Source organism: Hevea brasiliensis, chromosome 14, assembly GCF_030052815.1.
Source record: "Hevea brasiliensis isolate MT/VB/25A 57/8 chromosome 14, ASM3005281v1, whole genome shotgun sequence".
Classification (NCBI taxonomy): Eukaryota; Viridiplantae; Streptophyta; class Magnoliopsida; order Malpighiales; family Euphorbiaceae; genus Hevea; species Hevea brasiliensis.
This window is the reverse complement of record NC_079506.1, coordinates 17722941-17746336: the sequence shown is the minus strand read 5'-3', so window position 1 is coordinate 17746336 and position 23396 is coordinate 17722941. Positions and strand designations below refer to the sequence as shown.

Genomic DNA, 23396 nt, shown 5'->3' with positions numbered 1-23396 from the left:
ATAAAATAAAAAAAATTATAATTTCATTATCTCTTAAAAAACTTGAATTTAACAGAAATTTATAATAAATCAACAAATATATGAATTAATTAACCATATATTAATAAATATAAAATAAATTACATGTCTCGTGTGTATAAATATATATATATATATATATATATATATATATATATATATAGAGAGAGAGAGAGAGAGAGAGAGAGAGAGAGAGAGGGGACCATTGAGAGATAAATAAAAAGGAAAATAGAGGACAAAAATTGGTGAGAGTAAATTTTTTTGATAGAGATAATGTAGCCAACATAATTTATTTACATAAATTTTATGAAATTTATTTTAAATTCCATTTTATGATCTATTAAATGAAATTCAATTTTTTTACAAATAAATAAATTAGGTCCTCATTTGTATTTTGACTCATGGTTTACATATAAAATATTTTCTCACCTAAAATTTTACAAAAATTTAGTTTAATTAATTTATTTTTAGTTCCACAATGAGAGAATTTAATTTTTAATTTAAAATTATTTTAAAAAATAAAAATTAATTATGGCCGTCATTGAAATAATTTATTCTAAAGAAAGCCATTAAAAACTCCGTCAGATCAATTCAATAAAAAAAATTGCATAAATTGAAGTAAAAATTTTAAAGATATTTGATTTAGTTTATAACTCAATCAAATCTATTTAAAAAAGTTAGAAATAATAAATAAAATACACTTAATTATGACCTATCTACACATTTTAAACTATTCTTTATCAATATCATCCTAAGAAATTAAGCACTCTTTAGCACAGGTTAACCACATGCTCAAACTATTTAAAATCAACTTTTAAATAGTTTATTTTAAATAGTTTTACTTAAATGATTGATTATTTATTTTTAAATTAATTTATAAGTTAAAAAATAAATTTTAAGTAAAGTCAAACGGTGGAAATTTAATATTTTATTTATTTATTTATTTTAATTAGCTAGTAATATTTTTAATATATTTATAAAAAAATAAATATTTTATTAGATGACCTACTTATTTATTTATTTATATATATATATATTATTTTTTAAATTAAATATATATTTGTAATTTGAACTCTTTTCTCAGTTTATACCTAATAAAACTCTTCAAATATATATACCTTAATCATCTCTTTCTGCTAAACTGTGCTATCAAAAATTAGTTTATTATCTTTTTTTCTGTCAAATACTCTCAAACATGTATTTTTTAAATATATATACGATTTATAATCTGATCTGCGCAAAGAATTCCTAAATTCTTACTTCTTTATTCACCACCTTGAATTTTGCTTTCAAGGTAAAAATTCTTTTTCTTTGTTCAATAATGGGTGAATTTGATTTTATTTTCTTCCATTGAATTGTTACAATTACTCTAAAAATTCATTTTTTTTTCTTTTTGACCATTGATATTTAATTGTGTTAATCATGATTACTGTTGGACAATAACTTATTCTATATCACATTTAATATATATATATATATATATATATATATATATATATATATATATATATATATATATATATATATATATATAGTTGTTAAAGTTATTTTTATTATATTAATTTTTTTCTTTTTCCTTACTTTATTTTTATATATTTTTTTTAAATTGACCTATTTTTATTAATTTCATTATTAATATTATTATTATTATTATTATTATTATTATTATTATTATTATTATTATTATTATTATTATTATTATTATTATTATTATTATCAACTTTGATTTCAAAATAAAAGTTTTATATATATTCAATGGGTCTGTCATATTAGTTAGTTGATCAAAATTTTGCTATATTTTGGTTATATAGGAGATTCGACTATTCAATCTGCCAGCTGAAATTATCTCTCTTTCATTGAATATAACTATTGTCTTGGAGGTTTTAAATGAGTGGTAATTATAGTACATGGCACCGTTTTAATCCCTTTTAAAATTTCTTAGCATTAAGTTTGTTATTAAATGAAATTTTAAATTAATATTTTAGCAATTATTTTACATGTGATTTTCTAGAGTTTTATTTTTTTTATTGAATTTTATTCTAATTTTGATTAAATAATTGATTTTGTCAACTATCTCTGCAATAGAGCTATTAGGATTCTGGTAACAGACTTTTAATATCTTTATATTGATTGATATCTGACTATAAAATTTATCGATGTATTATACTGAATTGATTTGAGATTAATTTGATCTTATTGGATCTCTGAAATTATTGAAATAAACTATTAGAATTGCACTATCATTTATTATTTGCTATCTGAAATTTTTTTTGTTGATTTTGATTGATTTGCACAATTTGATTTTCTATTTTGAATTGATACCTGTGTCCAATATCTGCATCTGTTATCTGGCCCCACCGTGTGGACTATCATGGTATTAGGTTGCATTATTGAGTTATGCATCATTACAATTTATGATTTGCATTAGTATCATGTACATTGATATCTGTGAAGGAGGAGGAAGGTATCTAATATCTGGTAGCACGTTTACCGTTTCGCCTTTAGTGATGTAGGGTATCATCAACCTGGAGTACTGTACCATAAAATTTTATTGAATGAATTTCTTTTATATATATATATTTTATGATGTTATTTTTGATAGCATGAACATTATTTTATTGAATAGAAAATTTATTGTGAAATTAATCAAGCGTCTACCTATTCCTATTCCATTGTATGCTATAATTATCATTACTGAGCATTAGCTCAAACCACGTTTTCTCTGTCTGTTATATGTTTCAGATTAGTAGAATTCTGCAGCTAATCCAAATATTCAGTCCATTTTTTTGGAGAGGGATAATCTTTGTTTTGTTCTTCTAATATGCCCGAATTCATATTTTCTCGGGCTAATTATTATTTTAGTTTATTGAACAATTTAAGTTTTTATTTGAAATCCGTAAAGACTCCACAGTTACTTATGTTATATTTATATTATTTATTCAGTATTTTGTTTCATTTAGATTTTATCTATTTTTTTTGGGTTAGTAAGTGACAATATATTTATTCAAGATACTCTGATAAGGCTTGCATGATTTAAGAATACTTCAATCATGTGTCGGTCGCGACACAAAATTTTGGATCGTGACACAAACATTGTAAGAGGATTAATGTGAATCCCAGAAAGCCTAATTGAAGAAAACAGAAATCAATTCCATAAGTTTCTCTCAAACTAATTCCAATCTTCAAAGATCTTTCCCTCCACCAAACAATTCTTCTCCAAAATTCTCCATCTTTTCCTGTCTCTCTGTTTTTCTTTTCTAATTTTTGAATCAAGGGAAGGGAACAAGATATTGAAAGAAAGAGAGAGAGGGTTTTTAAAGAGAGATTTTTTTTTTTTACTCATGCAAGAAGTTTGCAAGGGAAAGGACTTCTCTTTCCCTGCTGAGAAGGGAAAGATTTTGTCTTTTTGTTCCAAGATTAATGCGTTTCAAACCCAGCTTCACCTCACTAACACACCTTCCCAACCATGTTTTTTTAATGATGGCCCTCCCTTCGCCTCTGGCCTGTCACATTTTGGTCCCTTTCTCACTGCCATGGCGTCCCTGTAAAGCAGGATGCCAACCACAAGCTTGGGATAATAGATAGGGACAATGTACGCAGTAAAATGGCCAATAATTGAAGAAAATTTTGCAAGGAGACAATTGGGTCATTTGAGAGTTTTTAGAGTTAAATTTTCATGTCCAAGATGTAAAAGAGGAGTCAATTCACACCCCAAGGCATAAGACTTGCAGTTGATTGAAGAAAAAAAATTAAAGAAAATGCTCATTTGGTGCCAGATAGGAATTCACATCCAGGGTGTGAAAGGCCAAAGTCAGCAGGTTGTGAATTATTGATTTAGCAAGAGAAGAAGGGAGACGGTTTTGGGAGACTTTCTAACATTTTTTCATATATTTTCTTCACCCAAAAAGCCTCAAATATCTTTTAGAATTGATGCAGAGTATCAAAATTTTGAAAATAAATAAGATCTAATCCAAGATTTTAAGATAAACACAAGATTTAATATAAAGTCTAGGATAAGAATACTTCATTGAATAAATTTGAAAACTTATATATAATGAAAATACAATGGATATTTATAGAATTCTAAATCTTAATCTAACTAGGAATAAACTAAAAGGTCATAATCTAAATAGAAAATATATTTAAAGATTTAAATTAAATAGAAGTATTTAACAATTCTAAATAAACTAGGAAATATAAATAAAATTTATTTAGTAAAATAAAGAATCCATCTAATTGGTAATTAAAGATAATTCTCGTGGAAAAGATAATTTACTCATTTTCTGTTATTTATGCAATTCCGTGCACTTGCGGATTAGCAACATTTTCCAGTGGTAAAAATGCTTTAAATTTCTTTTTAGGGATTTTAGAATATAGAACAATGTTTGTTTTCTTTTATTTCATTCATTTGCTTGACCCAATGCTGGAACAATAGGCTGCCACGTGCTATCAAACCCTCAATCATTTTTCTCTTCTAGCATTTGTAGTTGCGCAAACTTATTAGTTTACCTCACCTTTCACTTTTATTTTTATCATTTCCTTTCTGTTTTACTTTCATATCATTTGTTTATATATATATATATATATATATATATATATATATATATATATATATATATATATATATATATTTTTTTTTTTTTTTTTTTTTTTTTTTATCCTGTAGGAGGAAACTCTGATTGTACCATTTGATGACGATGGCTGCTATACTGAGGAAATCACGGACGGGTCTTTAAGTCAAGGAAGCAGACAGAGATATTATAGAAGCAGTGAAGGCTAGAGAAATACAAACTCTCTTTCTTTCAGCTTATGAACTGAATTTAAATGTCCTAGTTGGAATTTCATATTATTGGTTCAAATGTGTTTCCTTGCGATTCATTTTTCCCATTTTGTCACTCAGTCCTTCTTGTGCGATCTGGCAAAATGCAGACTTGTTAAGTTTGGAACATACACACAACTATTACGTAGCTCTGGAAACAGCTTGTATGTTTACTTCTTGTACTCTCTGTTGGAAATAAGACAAATCTCAACAGTGTCCCCTCTAAAGCTGTGCCTTCCTTTGGTGGCATTAGTTTAGTTTACTCCTTCCATTGTGTCCCGGAACTAGAGTTGATTTAGAAAGTCATAAATCTTTTACATCTACTTTGTAGCAATGGATGATGGATTTATTGATATTAAATTCTCATTTGTATCCTAGCTAACTACCTAAATTAGATATGTGAAATATATAATGACATGGATATTTTTAAATATATGTTAACTTACGTATTAGATTAAGTTTATCTATTTATTTTTTGTCTGGTTAGATGCAAATCTTTCATATTGAGATTAGAAAATTCTAGAAGGAAAATGAATTTTTTACAGTTAGTCCTAAGAACTAAACTCTAACACTCTATTTGTTTTATGAAAAATATTTTTCACTTTTTTTTAATATGCAGTATACTCCGAAAAATGAGTTAACAAAAATATTTTTTTACTCAAAGGAAAATTAAGTCATTTTTAAGTTTTTTTATATTTTAAACTTTAATAATTCTATTAAAATGTGAAACATTTATGCATAATTGATATAAATATATATCATTAATTTAACATTGTAACCAAATAGCAAAAAAACATTTTCAAAGAAAATATTAAAAAAATATTTTTTAACAAAAATATTTTTCATATATAAATTATTTTTATGGTACAAATGGAGCTTAATCAATAAAATAGAAAGTAATACTCGCTAATTAAATCTTTTCTTTTTCCTTTACCTGCAATTTTTGTTTTATTATTACTATTTTTAAGTGCATACATTTTTTTCTCTAGTAAAATTTTAAATTTGCAGGTGCACATATGCCAAAATTTATTAATTTTAAAACAACTCATGGCATAGATTCCTTGCATAAATGAAAATGATCAGATAAACTGCGTACCATCTGTGATAATTTAATTTGAATTGATGGAGACAAATACTATATTCTATATGATTAAAATATGCCAAGTAATTACTTAGCAATTTCAATTTGTTGAAAGGTGTCATCATCCACGTTTATTATTGTTCTTTTCACTTTCCATTTCATTTCCAAGAACCTTTTTTAATACCGTGATGGCCACGGCTTTACCAGTCTTCTTGATGCAATATTATACCTTGAAATGTGCTCACTAAGTGTGAACTGCCCAAGTTTCTGTAATGGCTGTGAGAAAATCTTGATATTTTCCTCTCCGTTTGCGTCTTATTCTTTTTTAATCATGATCATCGTTGTTTTCTTCTTGACAATACCTATGGTCTCTTCTTTATCATTCAACATTACTAGCTTCGACCCAAGCAACCATGACATAAAATACGAAGGAGATGCGTCTCCTTTGGATTCTGTCATACAGCTTACTCCAAACCAGCTTTTTCAAACAGGTCATGCGACATATGTGGAACCAATGCATCTCTGGGACAATGCCTCGGGAAGCCTTGCAGACTTCGCCACTAGTTTCTCCTTCTCCATTGATGCACAGAACAATGCTTCACACGCTGATGGGCTCGCATTCTTCATTGTTCCTCTACAATACAGAATGCCTGATGAAAAGCAAGGTAGCGGTATTGGTCTTGCCAGTGGCAACCTGGCCTTGAACTCAACAGCAAATCCATTTGTTGCTGTCGAGTTTGATACGTACTACAATCCATGGGATGATATGGATGACGATCATGTAGGTATTGACATCAACTCTTTGAGATCTTTAAAAAGTGTGAAATGGCACAGTAGCGTTATGGATGGGATGGTAATGGACGCTAGGATTAGTTATAATTCTAGTTCCAAGAATCTCTGTGTTAACTTTACAGGAATTTCGGAAAATAACATAGTTGAACAGAATCTTTGCTGTGAAGTTGATCTAAGGAGATACTTACCTGAATGGGTTATTTTGGGGTTTTCTGCTGCAACTGGGGTGTGTTATGAGTTTCATAGAATTCGTTCATGGTCTTTCGATTCAAGTTTTCAAACCCATCAAAACATAACCACTCCCTCTCCTCCACTACCAATCTTGCCAGTATCCAATTCTCCCAGAAAAGATAAAAGCCAGGCAGGACAAATTGCAGGGGCAGTGATCGGCTTGCTCGTTGCTTGTGTTTTGGGTTTGCTTGGTATCCGGTATTACAGGCACAAGAAGAGGAGCAAAATGAAAGAAGAATATCATTCATCCACCCTCATTCCATAGGGGGAGTAGAAATAGTTTCCCCCATTGTTGGGAATACAGAGGAAGCAGAAGTTGATTCATTCACAGTGCAATCCCAAGACAATGAATTCAGAAGGGTGACTGGAGCCAAGAATATTCCATATGATGTCTTGGTTTGCGCAAGCAATAACTTTGATGAGAAAGAGAAGCCAGGGAAGGGAGGATTTGGTGCTGTATTCAAGGGATATTTGAAAGATTTGGACATTTTTGTTGTGGTTAAGAGGGTATCAGAGAGCTCAATTCAAGGGATAAAAGAGTATGCAGCTAAGGTAATGATCCTTAGCCAGCTGAGGCACAAGAATTTGGTTCAACTAATTGGTTGGTGCCATAAGAGAAAGGAAATCCTACTTGTTTATGAGTTCTTGGAAAATCGCAGTCTAGATTTCCATCTATTCAACAAGGAATGCTTGCTGACATGGGAGCAGAGGTTCAAAATTGCTCAAGGTTTGGCCTCTGGGTTGCATTACTTACACCATGGATGGAGACACAGACAATGCGTGTTGCACAGAGACATCAAGTCAAGCAATGTGATGTTGGATTCAGATTTCAACCCTATGCCTGGAGATTTCGGGTTAGCTCAGCTTCAGGACCATGACGGGCAGTCTCGAACTTTACAGGGTGGGAGCCATGGATATATTGCTCCTGAATGTTTGGACACAGGAAAGTCGAACAAAGAATCAGATGTCTTCAGCTTGGTGTTGTGGCCTTGGAGATTGCTTGTGGAAGAAAACCCTTTGTACAAAGGGAAGACGGGAGCCAGGTACACATAGTAAAGTGGGTATGGAAGTACTATGGAAGTGGAAAGCTTCTCAAGGCAGCTGATCAGAAACTCCATGGAGATTTTACAAAGAAACAGATGGAATGTTTGATGACTGTTGGGCTCTGGTGTGCTCACCCAGATTACTCTTTTCGGCCGTCAATGACAGAAGTAATTGATGTCCTTAATTTTGCTGCTGCACTTCCTGATCTTCCATCAAAATTTCCAGGGCCAGCACATTGTCTTCATACACAAGCAGGATCGTCGATTATGTCATCTCCTAGTGATGTAACTTTCAGAACAGCTCCAACCTAACATTCAAGCTACGATTCCCCAACTAATACCTCAAAGTTCACATCACCTACATCCCCTCTCATTTTGTATGTATATTGAATATATACTACTGTTGTGCACTACTGAAGCGTATAAACTGTAAAAAAATAAATCAAACATACAAAATACCAATATTCCACGGGCATGCCATCTTCTACTATCAATAATAAATAAATCATCATTACAAGCTCAAAGCTATACTATCAATACTACATCAAACTGCTCATAATAAATATATTAATTAGTCCCTCTTAGTCTCCTCTAGACATAACCCAATATATTTACTATTACAACACTACACCACAAATGGTGCCTTCAACTATATGGGCAAGAGCCCTCTTACCAATAGACAAGAATCCCTTCCTCTTGAATTCTATGTCCTTACTCCACCTTAGGCCGAAGCCTCTCTCCACTGCAATGGGCAAGTGCCCCTCATCAATGAGCAGAGCCAAATCCTCAGCAATTGGCAAAGCCCCTCTCTACAATGGGTGACAACCTCACTCCATGGGCTGAAAGCCACTCTCTTCAATGGGCAAAAGCCAAATAACCTTTTCCATCATTCTCCTATTTATAGTGTTAATTTCCTCAATCCTTATCTGATTAGGAGTCCTGATTTAGGAATAACACTAAAATAAGAGTTTTACTCATTATAGGAAATATTTCTCTATCCTATTGAGGAATATTTCTCCCATTCTAATTAGGAAAATATCTCTCTCTAAATCCCATTAGAATTTTGAGTCATAATTTAAAAAATCTTCACGTCATCAATCATCTTGATTTTGCATCAAGAGCTCCACTTGAATTTTAACTCTTTATCACCTTGAACTTGCATCACCATTGTTGCATGTGCAACTTTCTACACATCACAATAGCTCCACCTTCAACCAAACTCACTAAGATCATTCCCATGCTCTGATACCAATTTGTTGTACACTGTGGAAGCGTATAGACTGCTAAGAAATAAAGCAAACATACAAAACACCAATATTTACATGGTTCACCCTCTCAACATAGGGCCACATCCACGGGCATGCCATCTTTCACTATCAATAATAAATAAATCATTATTACAAGCTCATAGCTATACTACCCCTTAACCTAATTACACCCAAGAGAATCAAGACTACATCAAACTGCTCATAGTAAATATATTAGTTAGTCTCTCTCAGTCACCTCTAGAGATAACCCAATATATTTGCTATTATAACACTACATGACAAAGGGTTACTTCAATTATATAGGCAAGAGCCCTCTCATCAATGGACAAGAATTCATTCCTCTTGAATTCTATGTCCTTACTGCACCTTAGGTCGAAGCCTCTCTCCACTGCAATGGGCAAGTGTCCCTTATCAATGGACAGAGCTAAATCCTTAGCAATTGGTAAAGCCCCTCTCTACAATGGGTGACAGCCTCACTCCATGAGCTGAAAGCCACTCCCTTCAATGGGCAAAAGCTAAATAATCTTTTCCATTATTCTCCTATTTATAGTATTAATTTTCTCAATCCTTATCTGATTAGCAGCCCCAATTTAGTAATAACACTAAAATAAGAGTTCTACTCATTATAAGAAATATTCCTCTATCCTATTGAGGAATATTTCTCCCATTCAAATTAGAAAAAGATCTCTCTCCAAATCCCATTAGGATTTTGAGTCATAATTCTAATAACTACACTATGAATTGTGATTTTCTCAACAATTTTCCTGTTAGGCGCTGTATGATTTTGCATGTATTGAATTTACACTCTATAGCAGTCTCTGAAATTCAAAGACATTATTAAAACTTCAATGCTTTATTTGAACTATTTATTTCTTTAGCCATCTTCTTCACCCTTATTAATTATATAGTTATGCTAAAAAGTTGAAAGTCACTACAATTTATTGTAGAACCTCTAATCTCCAAAGGCTCTGCCATTGCTAAGTGTATAGTAGTTATTGAATTTGAATTTATAAACAAATATTATTACAAAAGCGGCTAAGTGATAATTTTCAATTGATTTTAATGGAAAGTATTTCAATCAAAATAAAATTAAGGTTACATGATATAATTTGGATAAAATAAAATGAAATTTAGTAACAAATTCAATACATATCAATTAATTAACTCATGGGAAAGCCATGCCTATTAGGATAATTTTAATTCTAAAATAATATTTAAAATTCAATAAAAATTATCTATTTTTTTATTTTAAAGGTATAAGGAGTAAGGATATGCTTTCCATTTATTAATTTTGAAATTTATTATTTTATAATAAAGGTTACTTGGATGATTATAAGAAAAATAACATTTTTTTTTTCTTTAATAAACCAAAATTTTATTAAGACAAAGAAGGGAATATGAGAGGCAAAAAACCAGCAGAGGTGCACTCCAGGACCAGCATATTCAACCCCATATACCTACCTATACTACTACCCTCTATTGATGAAAAACTTCCTCGAAACAGGAAGCAAACAAATCACTTGTAGCTTCTAGTCTGTCCTAATAGCTAAAGGCATATTATTTACATAATAGAATCATAACAACAAAGAACGAAGAGATGGCTTGCAAAATTATAGGTAAGCAATAATTTATTTGTCTAGAAAATAACCTGCTTTCGCCAAATGATCAGCTGAGGAGTTGACTTCACGGTGAGTGTGGATGAAGGCAACTTGTGGTGAAGAGATGGTTAGGTAACTTAGGTTAAGAGTGGAATTAATCCAATTACATAAATAATTCAAAAATTCTAAAAGGAATTTAAGCTTTAATGGATCTAGATCTTTGCTAGCTTTGACAACTCAAGCAATCGTTCATCTTCTATGGGGCTGGAGCACTTTTGCGACCCATTTCTTCCTCTCTAAGATTGGCTGAGTGAATAGGTAAAAGTCTGCAAGGTCTTCATGCAGGTTCTTTATGCTATAGTCCAATGAATAGTAATGATAAGTATCAAACTCCACAGCAACAAATGAATTTGTTGTCCCTTTGAATTTCTAATTTCCACTTGCAAGACTAATAAGACCACTTCCTTGTTTTAAATCATAATTTTGGTAATCCACAGAAAAAGAAAGAATGCAATCCCATCATTGGATGTATAATGTCACACCCATCCCTAACTTATAGAGACGGATGTAACCGAAAAAACTAGCAGAGTTTCCCCTAAATCTATAGCTAAAAGAAATCTAGAAACTTGTGAAAATACATCTGATATATAAAATATGGCATAGGTGCTCATCAACATTATTGTCCCAAAGAAAGTGACCAAGAGGGGGGTGAATTGGACACTTTAGGTAATTTTTCAGTCCTTGCTCAAGACTTAATGAAAAATTATGGTTTTGCACTTCTACGTATGTCTATAACTCTGTTTTTAAGATGTAATTTAAGTGATCAAACAAGTTATGAACAAATATCAGCTCATACACAAAATAATCACTTAATATCAAGTGTATCTCTTCACATAAAAATCATAGTTTGTAGGTTTAATTGTTCAAGCTCAATATTAACTTAATAAAACAAATTCTCAACACATTTAATATATAATCAGATAATCAAAGTGTTGAAAATTAAAGAGTTAAGGGAAGAAGAGAATCAAACACAATGTTTATAGTAGTTTGGCTCTCTTAGCCTACATCCACTCTTCCCAAAGTCCCACTTTGAGAGTCAATCCACTATTTGATCTTTTTCAACAGACAAGATTCAAAGCCTTTACAATCTCAGCAAGGTTCCCAAGTGCTTGAGAACCTTTACAACGTCTTTGCTTCCCACAAAAAACCACAAGCTTCACAAGGTGCTTGAAAACCTTCCACAAGCTTCACAAGGTGCTTGAAAACCTTCCACAAGCTTCACAAAGTGCTTGAAAACCTTTCACAAGTGTGTCCTCACACTTACATAACCTTAAATAGTTATTGGTGTAGATGAAATCACTCTCAATAACTCTCAGATACAGAATTTAATGCTAAAAGATTGAGAGAGAAGATTTGCCACTCAAGCTCAACAGTATTTGAATGAAAGCTTTAAAAATAGCACAATAAATTCTCAATGAATAGGAACACTTTCATTAGGTAAAATTATAGTAAATGATGCCTTTTATAGGTGCTTTCCATTACTAAAAATGTCTGCTAGAGAGTGTGTCTAACGACTCTTTAATTTTCAAAAAACTAGCTGTTATTGCTTTGAAAGTCGTGCAACAGAGTTGTGTCAGGTCAGAGTATGAAAATAGTTAACTAAAATTTTTACTGGCTAACTAGTTTTGTAAGACAGAAAATTTTAGACAATAAAACTAATTAGCTAATTTTCGCTATAGGTTAACTAATTTCGCTACTGTCTGACTTAAATTTTGAAAATTTGAGTTTTTGAAGGAAAGTTGTAAAAATTATTTTGACCATTCAAAAACCTTAGAAATGATGTAAAAACATTTTTTAAACTCTTGAATCTAAAAACAAAATTGTTTTAGGTCTTAAATAGCATAATCTCTCCAATCTTGCACAATGGACCTAAGAACATAATTTCTATCCTAATTCTTCACGGACTTTAATTCATCTTGTGTTATACCAGATAATAATCTCCTTTTATATCAGCCATTTCAACAGAATAGTTCTTCCATCAATGTTTTTGCATATCATGACCTATAAAATCACTTCAAATACTTATACACAAAGGGTTAATGTATTTTTTATTAAGTTTTGTTATCATCAAAACCAAGCTCATTATAGCTTACGGAGCCTACAAACATATTTAGATATACTAATATTTATATACACTCTCTGTGAGGATCAAAATAAAACATTTACAATTCAGAGCTTCTAGCTATTTTTACATATGTACAGTAAACTAAAATAAAATAAATATCTAAAAGAAATATAATAGCCCGACCACCACTAAACTCTATAGCTGGTGAAGTAGAAGAGAAGACAATACTGAAGAGAGGTTCCTAGTGGTGGAGTCAACAAAAAAAAATCTGAAATATTGAAAATTAAGAGGGTGAGTACAACTACTTAGTGAGCAGATAAATAAATAACAAAGGGAAATAGATAAGGTTTTGATACTTAATAGTACTAATTTAGCTATGCTAGAACAAGTCAGCTGAATAAATATCAATTAATCTAAATCATGTGGCTGAGCTAAAATAGAATTCATGTTGTATCAATATTGCTGAAATAAATATATTTCAATCATAAAATCTGCAATATCCTTATACACTCACAATATGCTTCCTGTAGATAATGCTGCCATCTTGGGCTCTATAATGACACAACAATAACCCAAGAGTAATAAAAATACCGGTCATATACATGTGCAGAGCTACCCCCAAAGGGTGACCACCTGATATACAACCCAAAGGCTATATGTATATCAAGTGCTGTCCCAAAGATAGTATAAATATAAATTGAGCTGAAAATAAATCACCCGTTATCAATGTGTTATCTATTCGGTGCATATATTGAGTGTATTCGGCCATTTATTTAACTAAAATTGTAAATCTCATTTTATTCAATAATAAAACATAAATTTACCATTCTCTATTCCTATTTTTCTTTTCCTTCAGCTGAAAAGTGCCACTTGCAAATCCATCTACTTCCAAACCTTTAACCCTTTTTCATTTGTGTAACACCCCAATTTTTAAAGAAATATTACATATGGCTATTATTTGAATAGAAATTTAATTTGAACTTGGACTTGAAGGAAAAGTTATAGAAGTTTTGGGGTGAAAAATAAGATTTTTGAAAAGTTGAAGGACCAAAATGAAATTTGGTTAAAAAATTTGGACAGCAAGTTTTAATCCACGTGAGCTTGTTTCTCCAGCAGTTTCTATAAATAAATAAATATATAAAAGAAAAAAAGAGGAAAGCAGAATTGGGAAAAGAGGAAGCAAGGGAGGAGAAAGGAAAAAAAGAAAGAAAGAAAGGAAGAAGGAGAAGAAGAGAAGGCAAGAGGGAGTTGGTGTTGGATTTTTTCCGAGTTTCTCTAGCAAGAAAGAACACTAACAAGGGGAAAAGAATGATTTTGGTCTAGGATATAAGAATTAAAAAGAGAGAAATGGAGAAGGAGTTAAACAGTAGCAGAAACAAGGGTTTAACAGGGGCTGCATGTTTCTTTTCTGTCCAGGTGAGTTTAGTGTTTCTGTCACCATTAATTTTTGGATATGTTGAAGGACTAAATGTGTAGAAGTTATGGTTAAAATTTGGTGATTTTTCAATGGTTGGATTTGGAGAAATAAATTGTTGAACACAGGTTATCTGCAAGTTGAATTCTGAATTTTGGCTACTGAAATTTGAGAAAAATAAATGCTCAGGATGCGTAGAAAATTATGAAATTTGGTACAAATGATATTTGGGATGTTGAAGCTGTTGTATTAAAATTTGGTGAATTTTAGACTTGTGGTTTATGAGATATAAATTATTTTGTACGGGTTATCTGATTAAGAATGATTTTTGAAAAATTCAAAATTTGAAGGGTTTGATAAACATGTTGATATCTCATGATGTAGAAACAGGTCGATGCTAAAATTTTTACTGATGATGTATATGGATGTCTTGAATATATGATTAAAATTTGGAATTTATCTGACGGTTGGATCATTATATATAAATTTGAATGTATAAGCTGCCAGATTGGGTATTAATGGTTGGGTTAAATTGAATAAGTGATTTTGATGGAACTAAGATTATTTTGTTATAGAATATGGTGTTCGTTGAATTTTTGAGTGATTATAAAATATTTTTGAGAAATATATATGTGGGTTTTAGTTGGATTTTGGTGTATGAGCATATTTTAATGATTAAGGAAATTATGGAATTGAGTATTATTTTTTATATTATAATTTTTATAGAGCTATAAGTTGGATAATTGAAAATATTGATATGGTTAATGGCTTGTGGATTTGAGATTTATGACAGAGAGTTGAGTCCAATTTAAGGGGAAATGCTGTTGAATTTTTATTGGATATTTAATTTGGGAAAGTGAAGTTATAATTGATTATGATTATTATGATTCTAGGAGGAGCTTGTGATTATGGATTAAATGAATGGAAATGTGGTATCTAGGAGTTGGTATTTTATAGCTAGGTGAGTGGTATTTTATAATATATAGCATGAATTTGCTTCTTAATTGATTCTTGTTTCTTCAAAAGTTGTGATTTGTTTCTAATATCATTTGCTATATTCTGATAATTTGATTTTGCATTTTGACTCAATTTGATTTTATTATATAATTGTTCATTATTATTCAAATCTCATTTCATGCATATTAGCAAGTCTAGAAAGAGAGTTAAGAGATAATGAGAATGGAAGTGGTAATGAGATTAGTAGCATATTATGGAGCAATAGCAGCAAAAATTAGCAAATGTGATTTAATATTTAGAATCATGAGAAATATTATGAGATTGTGCATTAGCATGATGGTTGGTTGATTATTTAGCTACTTTGAGTAGCAATGAATTTTTATCCAGCATAATTATGTTATTGGAAATTGTGAATTTGATGGTCTATGGTTTTGACAACTATGATATGCTTTAGTATCACTATGAGATATTGAATTATATTTAGCATATTTGCTCCTAGGGATGCCAATAGTTTAATTATTGCAGTAGGAAAGGGTTGCCCATAGAGAGGTGGAGCCGCCACTGCGAGATTAACACAGTACGTATATGATTTTGAAATCTTTTTTAATACATTGGCATATCCTTGGATGTCGAAAGCCAATTATCGATATTTTTATATATGTGAGGAATAATTGGAGACTAGGAAGAATATAATTTGAGTGATTTGGAAATTCTAGAATTGCATAGCATGTTGAATTTGATCATTCAATTTATTCATCTTGTCCTAAATTCTTATTATTTAATTTATTTACTTTGTATATTCCTTTTGTTGCATGATGTATATTGTAAATGCCAACTCACTGAGTAGCTTATACTCACCCCACCTAACTCACTAGTTTTGCGGATGTTAATTGAAAAGAGAATCAGGTTGATAGTTTTTAGAGCTCCGATTGGGTAGATTTCATGGTTCTGGGGAAGCAAGGGAAGGAAATCTACAATAGAGAATAAGGGTGTTACAATTTGATTCTTAGTTGAAATTTATAAGAGATAAGAGGAGATTATTTTGTGTTGAAAGGTGGCAAAAGAGCTACTAGTTGGCTTTTGATGACACCAGAAATGTAGCGAACAGCAGCAAATTCCTTTTTTTTTCCTTCTTTGATTTCGAAATCTTTAGTGAAAGAATCAGTGAAGCTAGTATTGAATCAAGGAAGGAATGGGTTTGGATGAATTTTGTGGGGTGGTTTGGCAGGAATCCGCAGGGTTTTGAGGGGTTTGTCCTCTGTTTCCCCTCTATTCTCTCCTTTGTCGGTGCCACTCCCCTCTTTTTTTCCCCTTATTTTGTCATTTATTGCTATAACAATTTCTAGAGTATTCTATTCTCTATCTCATCTATTTCTTTCTTTCTTTCTTATTATTATTTTTGTTTCCAAGTTATAAATTCTAATTTATTTAATTTACATATATAGATATTACAATTTCTAGAGAATCCATTGTTACTTAGAATTTGGGTGTTACACAAACAGCTCAGATACAATTGGAGAAGGAAATGACGAGAGAATTTCAGAGAAGGACACTGCTTTCGTTTAGATCAAAGCCGCAGTCGCAGCATAAAAGCAATGCATATGACAGGACGACAACAACTGTGTTCTTGAATCGTAAGATCAAATATAATTATTAATAGGCTTCCATAGCAAAGGCCGCCAAGTTGGAAATAGCGACATGACTCCGGAGTCGAATTTTTAATTTGATCAGACTTTTCAAGAAATTTAACAAGCACCTACTACAAAATTAACGGACCTTTGCAGACCTGGTTCGTAGCCAGCCAAGGATATTGCTACCTGCAACTTGAAAACTACCCATTCAAACTTGTTGCTTCTTTGTTTCTTCACAATTAGTATCTTCTACACCACCTCACTCACAACTGCATTATCCTTCAACTTCAACAGTTTCGGTCCCAATGACCATACACAACTAACAGAAAATCAAGGTCTCAGTTTGACAGGAAGTAATATTGGTCGAGCCACATATTACTTGCCCATGTGGCATTGGAACAAGGAGACAGGTATAGTAACAGATTTCAAAACCCACTTCTCATTTATCATTAACCCTCTAAATAATGCTGCATATGGAGATGGCATGGCTTTCTCTATGGCACCTCCAGGTTCGAGTATTCCTGCCCTACTGAACTGTGGCGGTACCCTTGGTCTATCAAGCGATGGAGAGGAATTGAACTCTTGCAAGCAATTCATTTGTGGCGATAGAATTCTACACATTTAAAAACACCTGGGATCCACCCTACGACCATGTTGGCGTTGATGTCAACTCTATGAAGTCTGTTAAAAATGTGAAATGGTGGAGAAATATTACGGGAGTGGAACTAAATGAAGCTTGGATATCATATAGTTCAAGCACAAAAATTTCAAGTGTTGTCTTCACTGGAATTGTCGATGACGGGACAGTGGAGAAATACTTTGATTCTGCACTGGATTTGAGATTATATTTACCCCAAAGAGTAATTTTTGGCTTCACTGGGGCCAGCAGTGGAACTGTTACCCACACCACCTATTCCTGGAATTTCACTTCAAGCTTGGAAAATGATAATATAGTTCCTTCATTGTATCCGCCGCATTCTCGGTTATTGGCTGCTGTTTGTTCGGGGTCTGGGCTAGTTTCAGTTTCATTTATAATTGGGTTTCTTTGGTTGTGTAGGGATAAGGGCAAAGAGAAAGTGAAAGAAGATGAATCCTTCACTGCACAATTGACAGAACAAGAATTTGAAACGGCAACTGGGGCAAAGATGATGTCATCTAGTGAAATGGTTAGCGCAACCAATAACTTCGATGAGAAAAATAAGCTGGGGGAGGGAGGATTTAGTGCAGTTTACAAGGGGTTTTTGAAATCTAAATATATTGCTGTTAAGAAATTCAAAAGGGTGTCCATCCATGGGTTAAAGTACTATGCATCAGAAGTTATGATCACTGGCAAGCTGAAGCTTGAAAACTTGATTAAACTGATAGGTTGGTGCTATAAGAAGGAACAACTTCTACTCGTTTTCGAATACATGCCAAATCTGAGTTTAGATTACCATCTTTTTAAAGGAACAACGTTGCTAAAACGGGTGAAAGGGTATCAAATTGCTTGGCCTCTGCTTTGCATTACATGCACCGAGGATGTGAACGATGTGGACTACATAGGGACATAAAATCCAGCAATGTGTTGCTAGATTCAAATTTCAATGCGAAGCTTGCAGATTTTGGTTTATCTCGGCTTGTGAGTCATGATGCCAAGTCTCTTGAAGGTTGGACTAATGGATACGGGGCTCCTGAATGTCACCAAACAGGAAAGTCGAGCAAAATGTATGATGTCTACAGTTTTGTTGTTGTTGCCGTGGAGATTTCATGTGGAAGAAGAGCATTTGTACAAATCGACGATGGAAACCATGTACGCTTAGTGAAGTGGGTGTGGGATTACTATGAACAAGGCAATCTTCTGATGCAGCTGACCAAAGATTATGCGGAAAATTTGTTGAGAATCAAATGAAGCGGTTGATGATGGTGGGACTGCGGTGCGCACATCCTGGCTTTTTTCACCGACCTTCAGCAGGAGAACCCTTGGAAGTGCCCAAGTTCAATGCTCCACCACCTAATCATCCATCAAGATTTCCTGAGGCAAGATATACTCCTGCTCCTGCAGTGCCACCACTTTCGCCCTTACAATCCAACATTCCTAAGAATTTCTCAACAGCTAAGTCCCTTCTTTAATTTCATCGAACTAAGTTGGCTTCATCTTGAACAGTTTCTCTGATTCTTCATGGGATCAACAGCACATTAATTTAGTTTGTGAAAACGTACCATTTGAGATTTTTCTGCATTTTACGTGTTGTTCTTTCCATTATTTAAACAATAGTATAATTACCTGTACTGTTTTATATGTGTTTAATTCCTTTGACAATATAAATGATTTCATTATAGTGATTACTAGTTTCAGACAAGTGGAGTTGTTTTAATCTCATCTCTAAACTCTTATTTTGTGTGCAATTCCCTCCATCTTTTATGCTTATTAAGACTTCATGACCCTATATTTAGTTCAAATATTAAAATTTATATTTGTTCAATTCCCTAATAATTTAAAATTCCAAAAAATTAGCCTAACAATTTACACTATGTTTGATTCAAATCAACTATAAAATTACAATTCATTTTAAATAAATTCTTATTATAATTCATGCAATTTAAAAAATTCAGAGTTTAATTAAATTTTATATCATTCATATTTAGTTTAATTTCAAAATTAAAATTCATTTATCCTTACTTTTTAAACTATCCTAAATAATAAAATAAAAATTATAAATTTTCATCTATTAAAAAAAGTATTGGATTTAATATAAATTTATAATAATCAATAAGTATACGAGTAATTAATCATAAATTAATTAATAAATATAAAATGAATTCACATGCCTTTTTCACACGCACACATGTCACACATATATTGAAGCACTCAAAAGGAAAGTGGCAGAGAAAGTTGACCCGTGAGGGAAATAAATAAAAAGGCAACTAGAGGAAAAGGGAGAAAACTGAGTATTTAAAATTCAAAATTCTTATAATCTATTCTATGAAATTGAATTCTAATTTCTTTTTTTTTTTTTTTTTGCAAATAAACACATAATAAATTAGATAATTTAATTGAATTTTAAAAAATTCTGTGAATAAGAGAACTGTTATGGAAAGTCAATCATTATATTATTTCTGTGTGTATTCTGTATTCCTATTTAGAATTTTTTATTTAGGATTTCTTCCTAATTAGTATAACACAATTATAGAAATCAATTGTATATAAATACCCATGTACAGATTAATTGAAATCAATGAGAATCATCTCTTTCTACATGGTATCAGAGCAGGTCATCTAGGGTGACTATTTGTTCTCACCACCCAGCTCAGGAGAGACCTTGGCCGCCGACCGGTCGTTTCGACTCCGATCAACATTGCCAGCGTCGCCTCAATCCTTTCATTCCACCACTGCGTGTCTTTGTTGCGATCCAAGACACCATTAAAGGACTTCACGAGGTTTGGCTCTCGATCCTATTTCGATTTGCTTGATTTGTGATTTTGGATTATTTTGTTGTCACAAGACTTTGGATTAGCGTTTGGTTAGTTTTCTTTGTCTCAACAAATGGCGGACAATAAGAATGTTATTTACGATGTGATTCCGATGATGACTAAGATCACGGAACACAAACTTAATGGTTCGAATTACAGAGTGGAGTAAGATCGTTAGGGTCTATTTGCGTAGCATTGATAAGGATGATCACCTTACTAAAGATCCACCTACCGATGATACACAACAAACTTGGCTAAGGGAGGATGCTCGATTGTTTTTGAACTCGATTCACAAAGTGAGGTAATTAGTTTAATTAATCACTGGGAATTTGTTAAGGAATTGATGGATTACTTAGATTTTTTGTATTCTGGTAAAGGGAATATCTCCCGTATTTATTATGTTTGTAAGGCATTCTACCGTGCTGAGAAAGAGAATAAGTCTCTCACGGCTTATTTTATGGATTTTAAACGGGTATATGAGGAACTTAATGTATTGTTGCCTTTTAGTTCGATGTGAAAGTTCAAGCAGCCCAACGGAGCAACTGGTCATTATGAGTTTTCTTGGTGCCTTCCTTGAGTATGAGATCGCTAAATCTCATATTCTTTCCGATTGAGATTTCCTCTTTGCATGAAACATTCACACGGGTCCTTCGTGCAGAGTACCCAATCTTCACACCGCCAAGAGTGCTCTTATTAGCCGTAATCCAAATGGACAACAAGATAATAGAAGAGGAAGTAGAGGAGGAATTACAGCAAATGTAAGTAATCAGTAATGGAGAGGCTAGTTCTAATCAGACTCAAGAGGAGTCATTTGTTATTATTGTCATGAGCACAGCCATACAAAATATAATTGTCCGCAACTTCAGAGAAAAATCAGCGATCACAGATAGCAAATATGGCAAAGAAGGATTCTACAAGATCTTCCTCTGAGAAACTGTTTTGGTATCTGCAGAGGATTTTGCACGATTTTCCAGATCGTGCATCTCTAAAGCCTACCGGTTCCCTATCATCGCGATCACGAGTCGTAAATTCACTACATGCCTTGTGTCTTCCTCATCCAAATGGGTTATTGATTCTGGTGCAATGCATCACATGACAGTAATTCTAGTCTTCTATCCGCTTTTAGTCTAATCCCACTTCCTCTCATCATTACTTTAGCTGATGGTTCTACTTCTTGTGTCATGGGTTCTGGAACTGCAAATCCGACTTCGTCAATTTCTTTGTCATCTGTTTTGTGTCTACCAAATTTCTCTTTTAATCTACTTTCTGTTAGTAAACTTACTCGTACCTTAAATTGTTCTATTTCCTTTTTTCCGATCGGTGTTTGTTTCGTGATCTTACGACGGCGATTATTGGTAGAGGACGTGAGTCGTGGTCTCTACATTCGAAAATCATGTACCGCGTCGCTTGTTTGCTCGATCAGTAACACCTCTTGAAGCTCATTGTAGATTGGGTCATCCTTCTTTGTCTACCATGAAGAAGTTGTGTCCTCAGTTTCAGTCTTTATCAGTACTAGAATGTGAGTCGTGTCAGTTTGCAAAACATCATCGTTTGCCTTCTGTGTCTAGAGTCAATAAACGGGCTTCATCCCCTTTTGAGTTAGTTCATTCTGATGTTTGGGGTCCTTGTTCTGTTACTTCTAAAACTGGATTTCGTTATTTTGTTACTTTTGTTAATGATTACTCTCGTGTTACCTGGTTATATTTAATGAAGAATCGTTCTGAGTTGTTTTCTATCTTTTGTGCCTTTTGTAATGAAATCAAAACTCAATTTAATATTTCTGTGCGCACATTAAGAAGTGACAATGCTAAAGAATATTTTTCAGCACAATTTCAGTCTTATATGACACAAAATGGCATTCTTCATCAGTCTTCCTATGTGGATACCCCATCCCAAAATGGCGTGGCCGAAAGAAAAAATCGGCATCTTCTTGAGGTAACTCGTGCTCTTCTTTTTCAGATGAAAGTTCCTAAACACTTTTGGGCGGATGCAGTTTCTACGGCATGTTTTTTTTATCAATCGTATGCCATCTTCTGTCCTTAATGGGGATATTCCTTATACTCTTTGTTCCCTACAAAATCTTTATTTCCTGTTGAACCACGTATTTTTTGTTGTACTTGTTTTGTACGTGATGTTCTTCCGCAGGTTACTAAATTGGATCCAAAGTCTCTCAAATGTGTCTTCCTTGGGTACTCCCGGATTCAAAAAGGGTACCGCTGTTTCTCTCCTACTCTTAATCGTTATCTTGTTTCTGCAGATGTCACATTTTTTGAGTCCACTCCATTTTTTTCTCAATCATCTGTATATGAGAGTCTGGGGGAGGAGGATGATATATTAATATATACTGTCCAACCAATGTCTAGTCCTCTTTCACAGCCTGTTTCTTCTGTCTCTAGACCTACTCGGCCTCCCGTTGTTCATGTTTATTCCAGGAGATTGGAGATTACTGACTCAGATCCTCCACCAGCTACTTCGTTGGAAGATCCTGTACCTCATACTGATCATGATTCTGATCTAGACTTACCTATTGCTCTTCGTAAAGGTAAACGTTCATGTACTTACCCTATCTCTTCTTTTGTTTCTTATAATCAATTGTCTTCTTGTTCTTGGTGTTTTGTTACTTCTTTAGACTCTGTTCCTATCCCTAATACTGTTGGTGAGGCACTGTCTCATCTTGGCTGGTGTGCTGCTATGAAAGAGGAAATGGAGGCTTTAGATGCTAATGGTACATGGGAACTGTTGCCTTTGCCCACTGGTAAGAAAGCTATTTCTGTGACTAGGTTAAAAGCACGCCTTGTAGCAAAAGGATATGCTCAGACATATGGGGTTGATTACTCTGACACTTTTTCTCCTGTAGCTAAACTTACTTCTGTTTGCTTGTTTATCTCTTTAGCAGCTACATATGATTGGCCCCTGCACCAATTGGATATCAAGAATGCTTTCCTTCATGGTGATCTTCAGGAGGAGGT

At 32.8% G+C, this 23396-nt stretch overlaps 1 protein-coding gene and 1 pseudogene across 1 annotated transcript; both read left to right on the top strand.

The window, feature by feature from the left end:
• The first annotated feature begins 6153 nt into the window (after positions 1–6153).
• LOC110642032 (L-type lectin-domain containing receptor kinase IX.1-like) lies at positions 6154–8374 on the top strand (annotated as a pseudogene).
• An 8497-nt stretch (positions 8375–16871) lies between these two features.
• On the top strand, positions 16872–18865 carry LOC110642031 (L-type lectin-domain containing receptor kinase IX.1-like). Its single transcript, XM_058134344.1, has 3 exons — positions 16872–16980; positions 17587–18346; positions 18424–18865. Exons 1-3 carry the CDS (start codon positions 16872–16874, stop codon positions 18863–18865), a joined length of 1311 nt encoding a protein of 436 aa, XP_057990327.1.
• The last annotated feature ends 4531 nt before the right edge of the window (positions 18866–23396 follow it).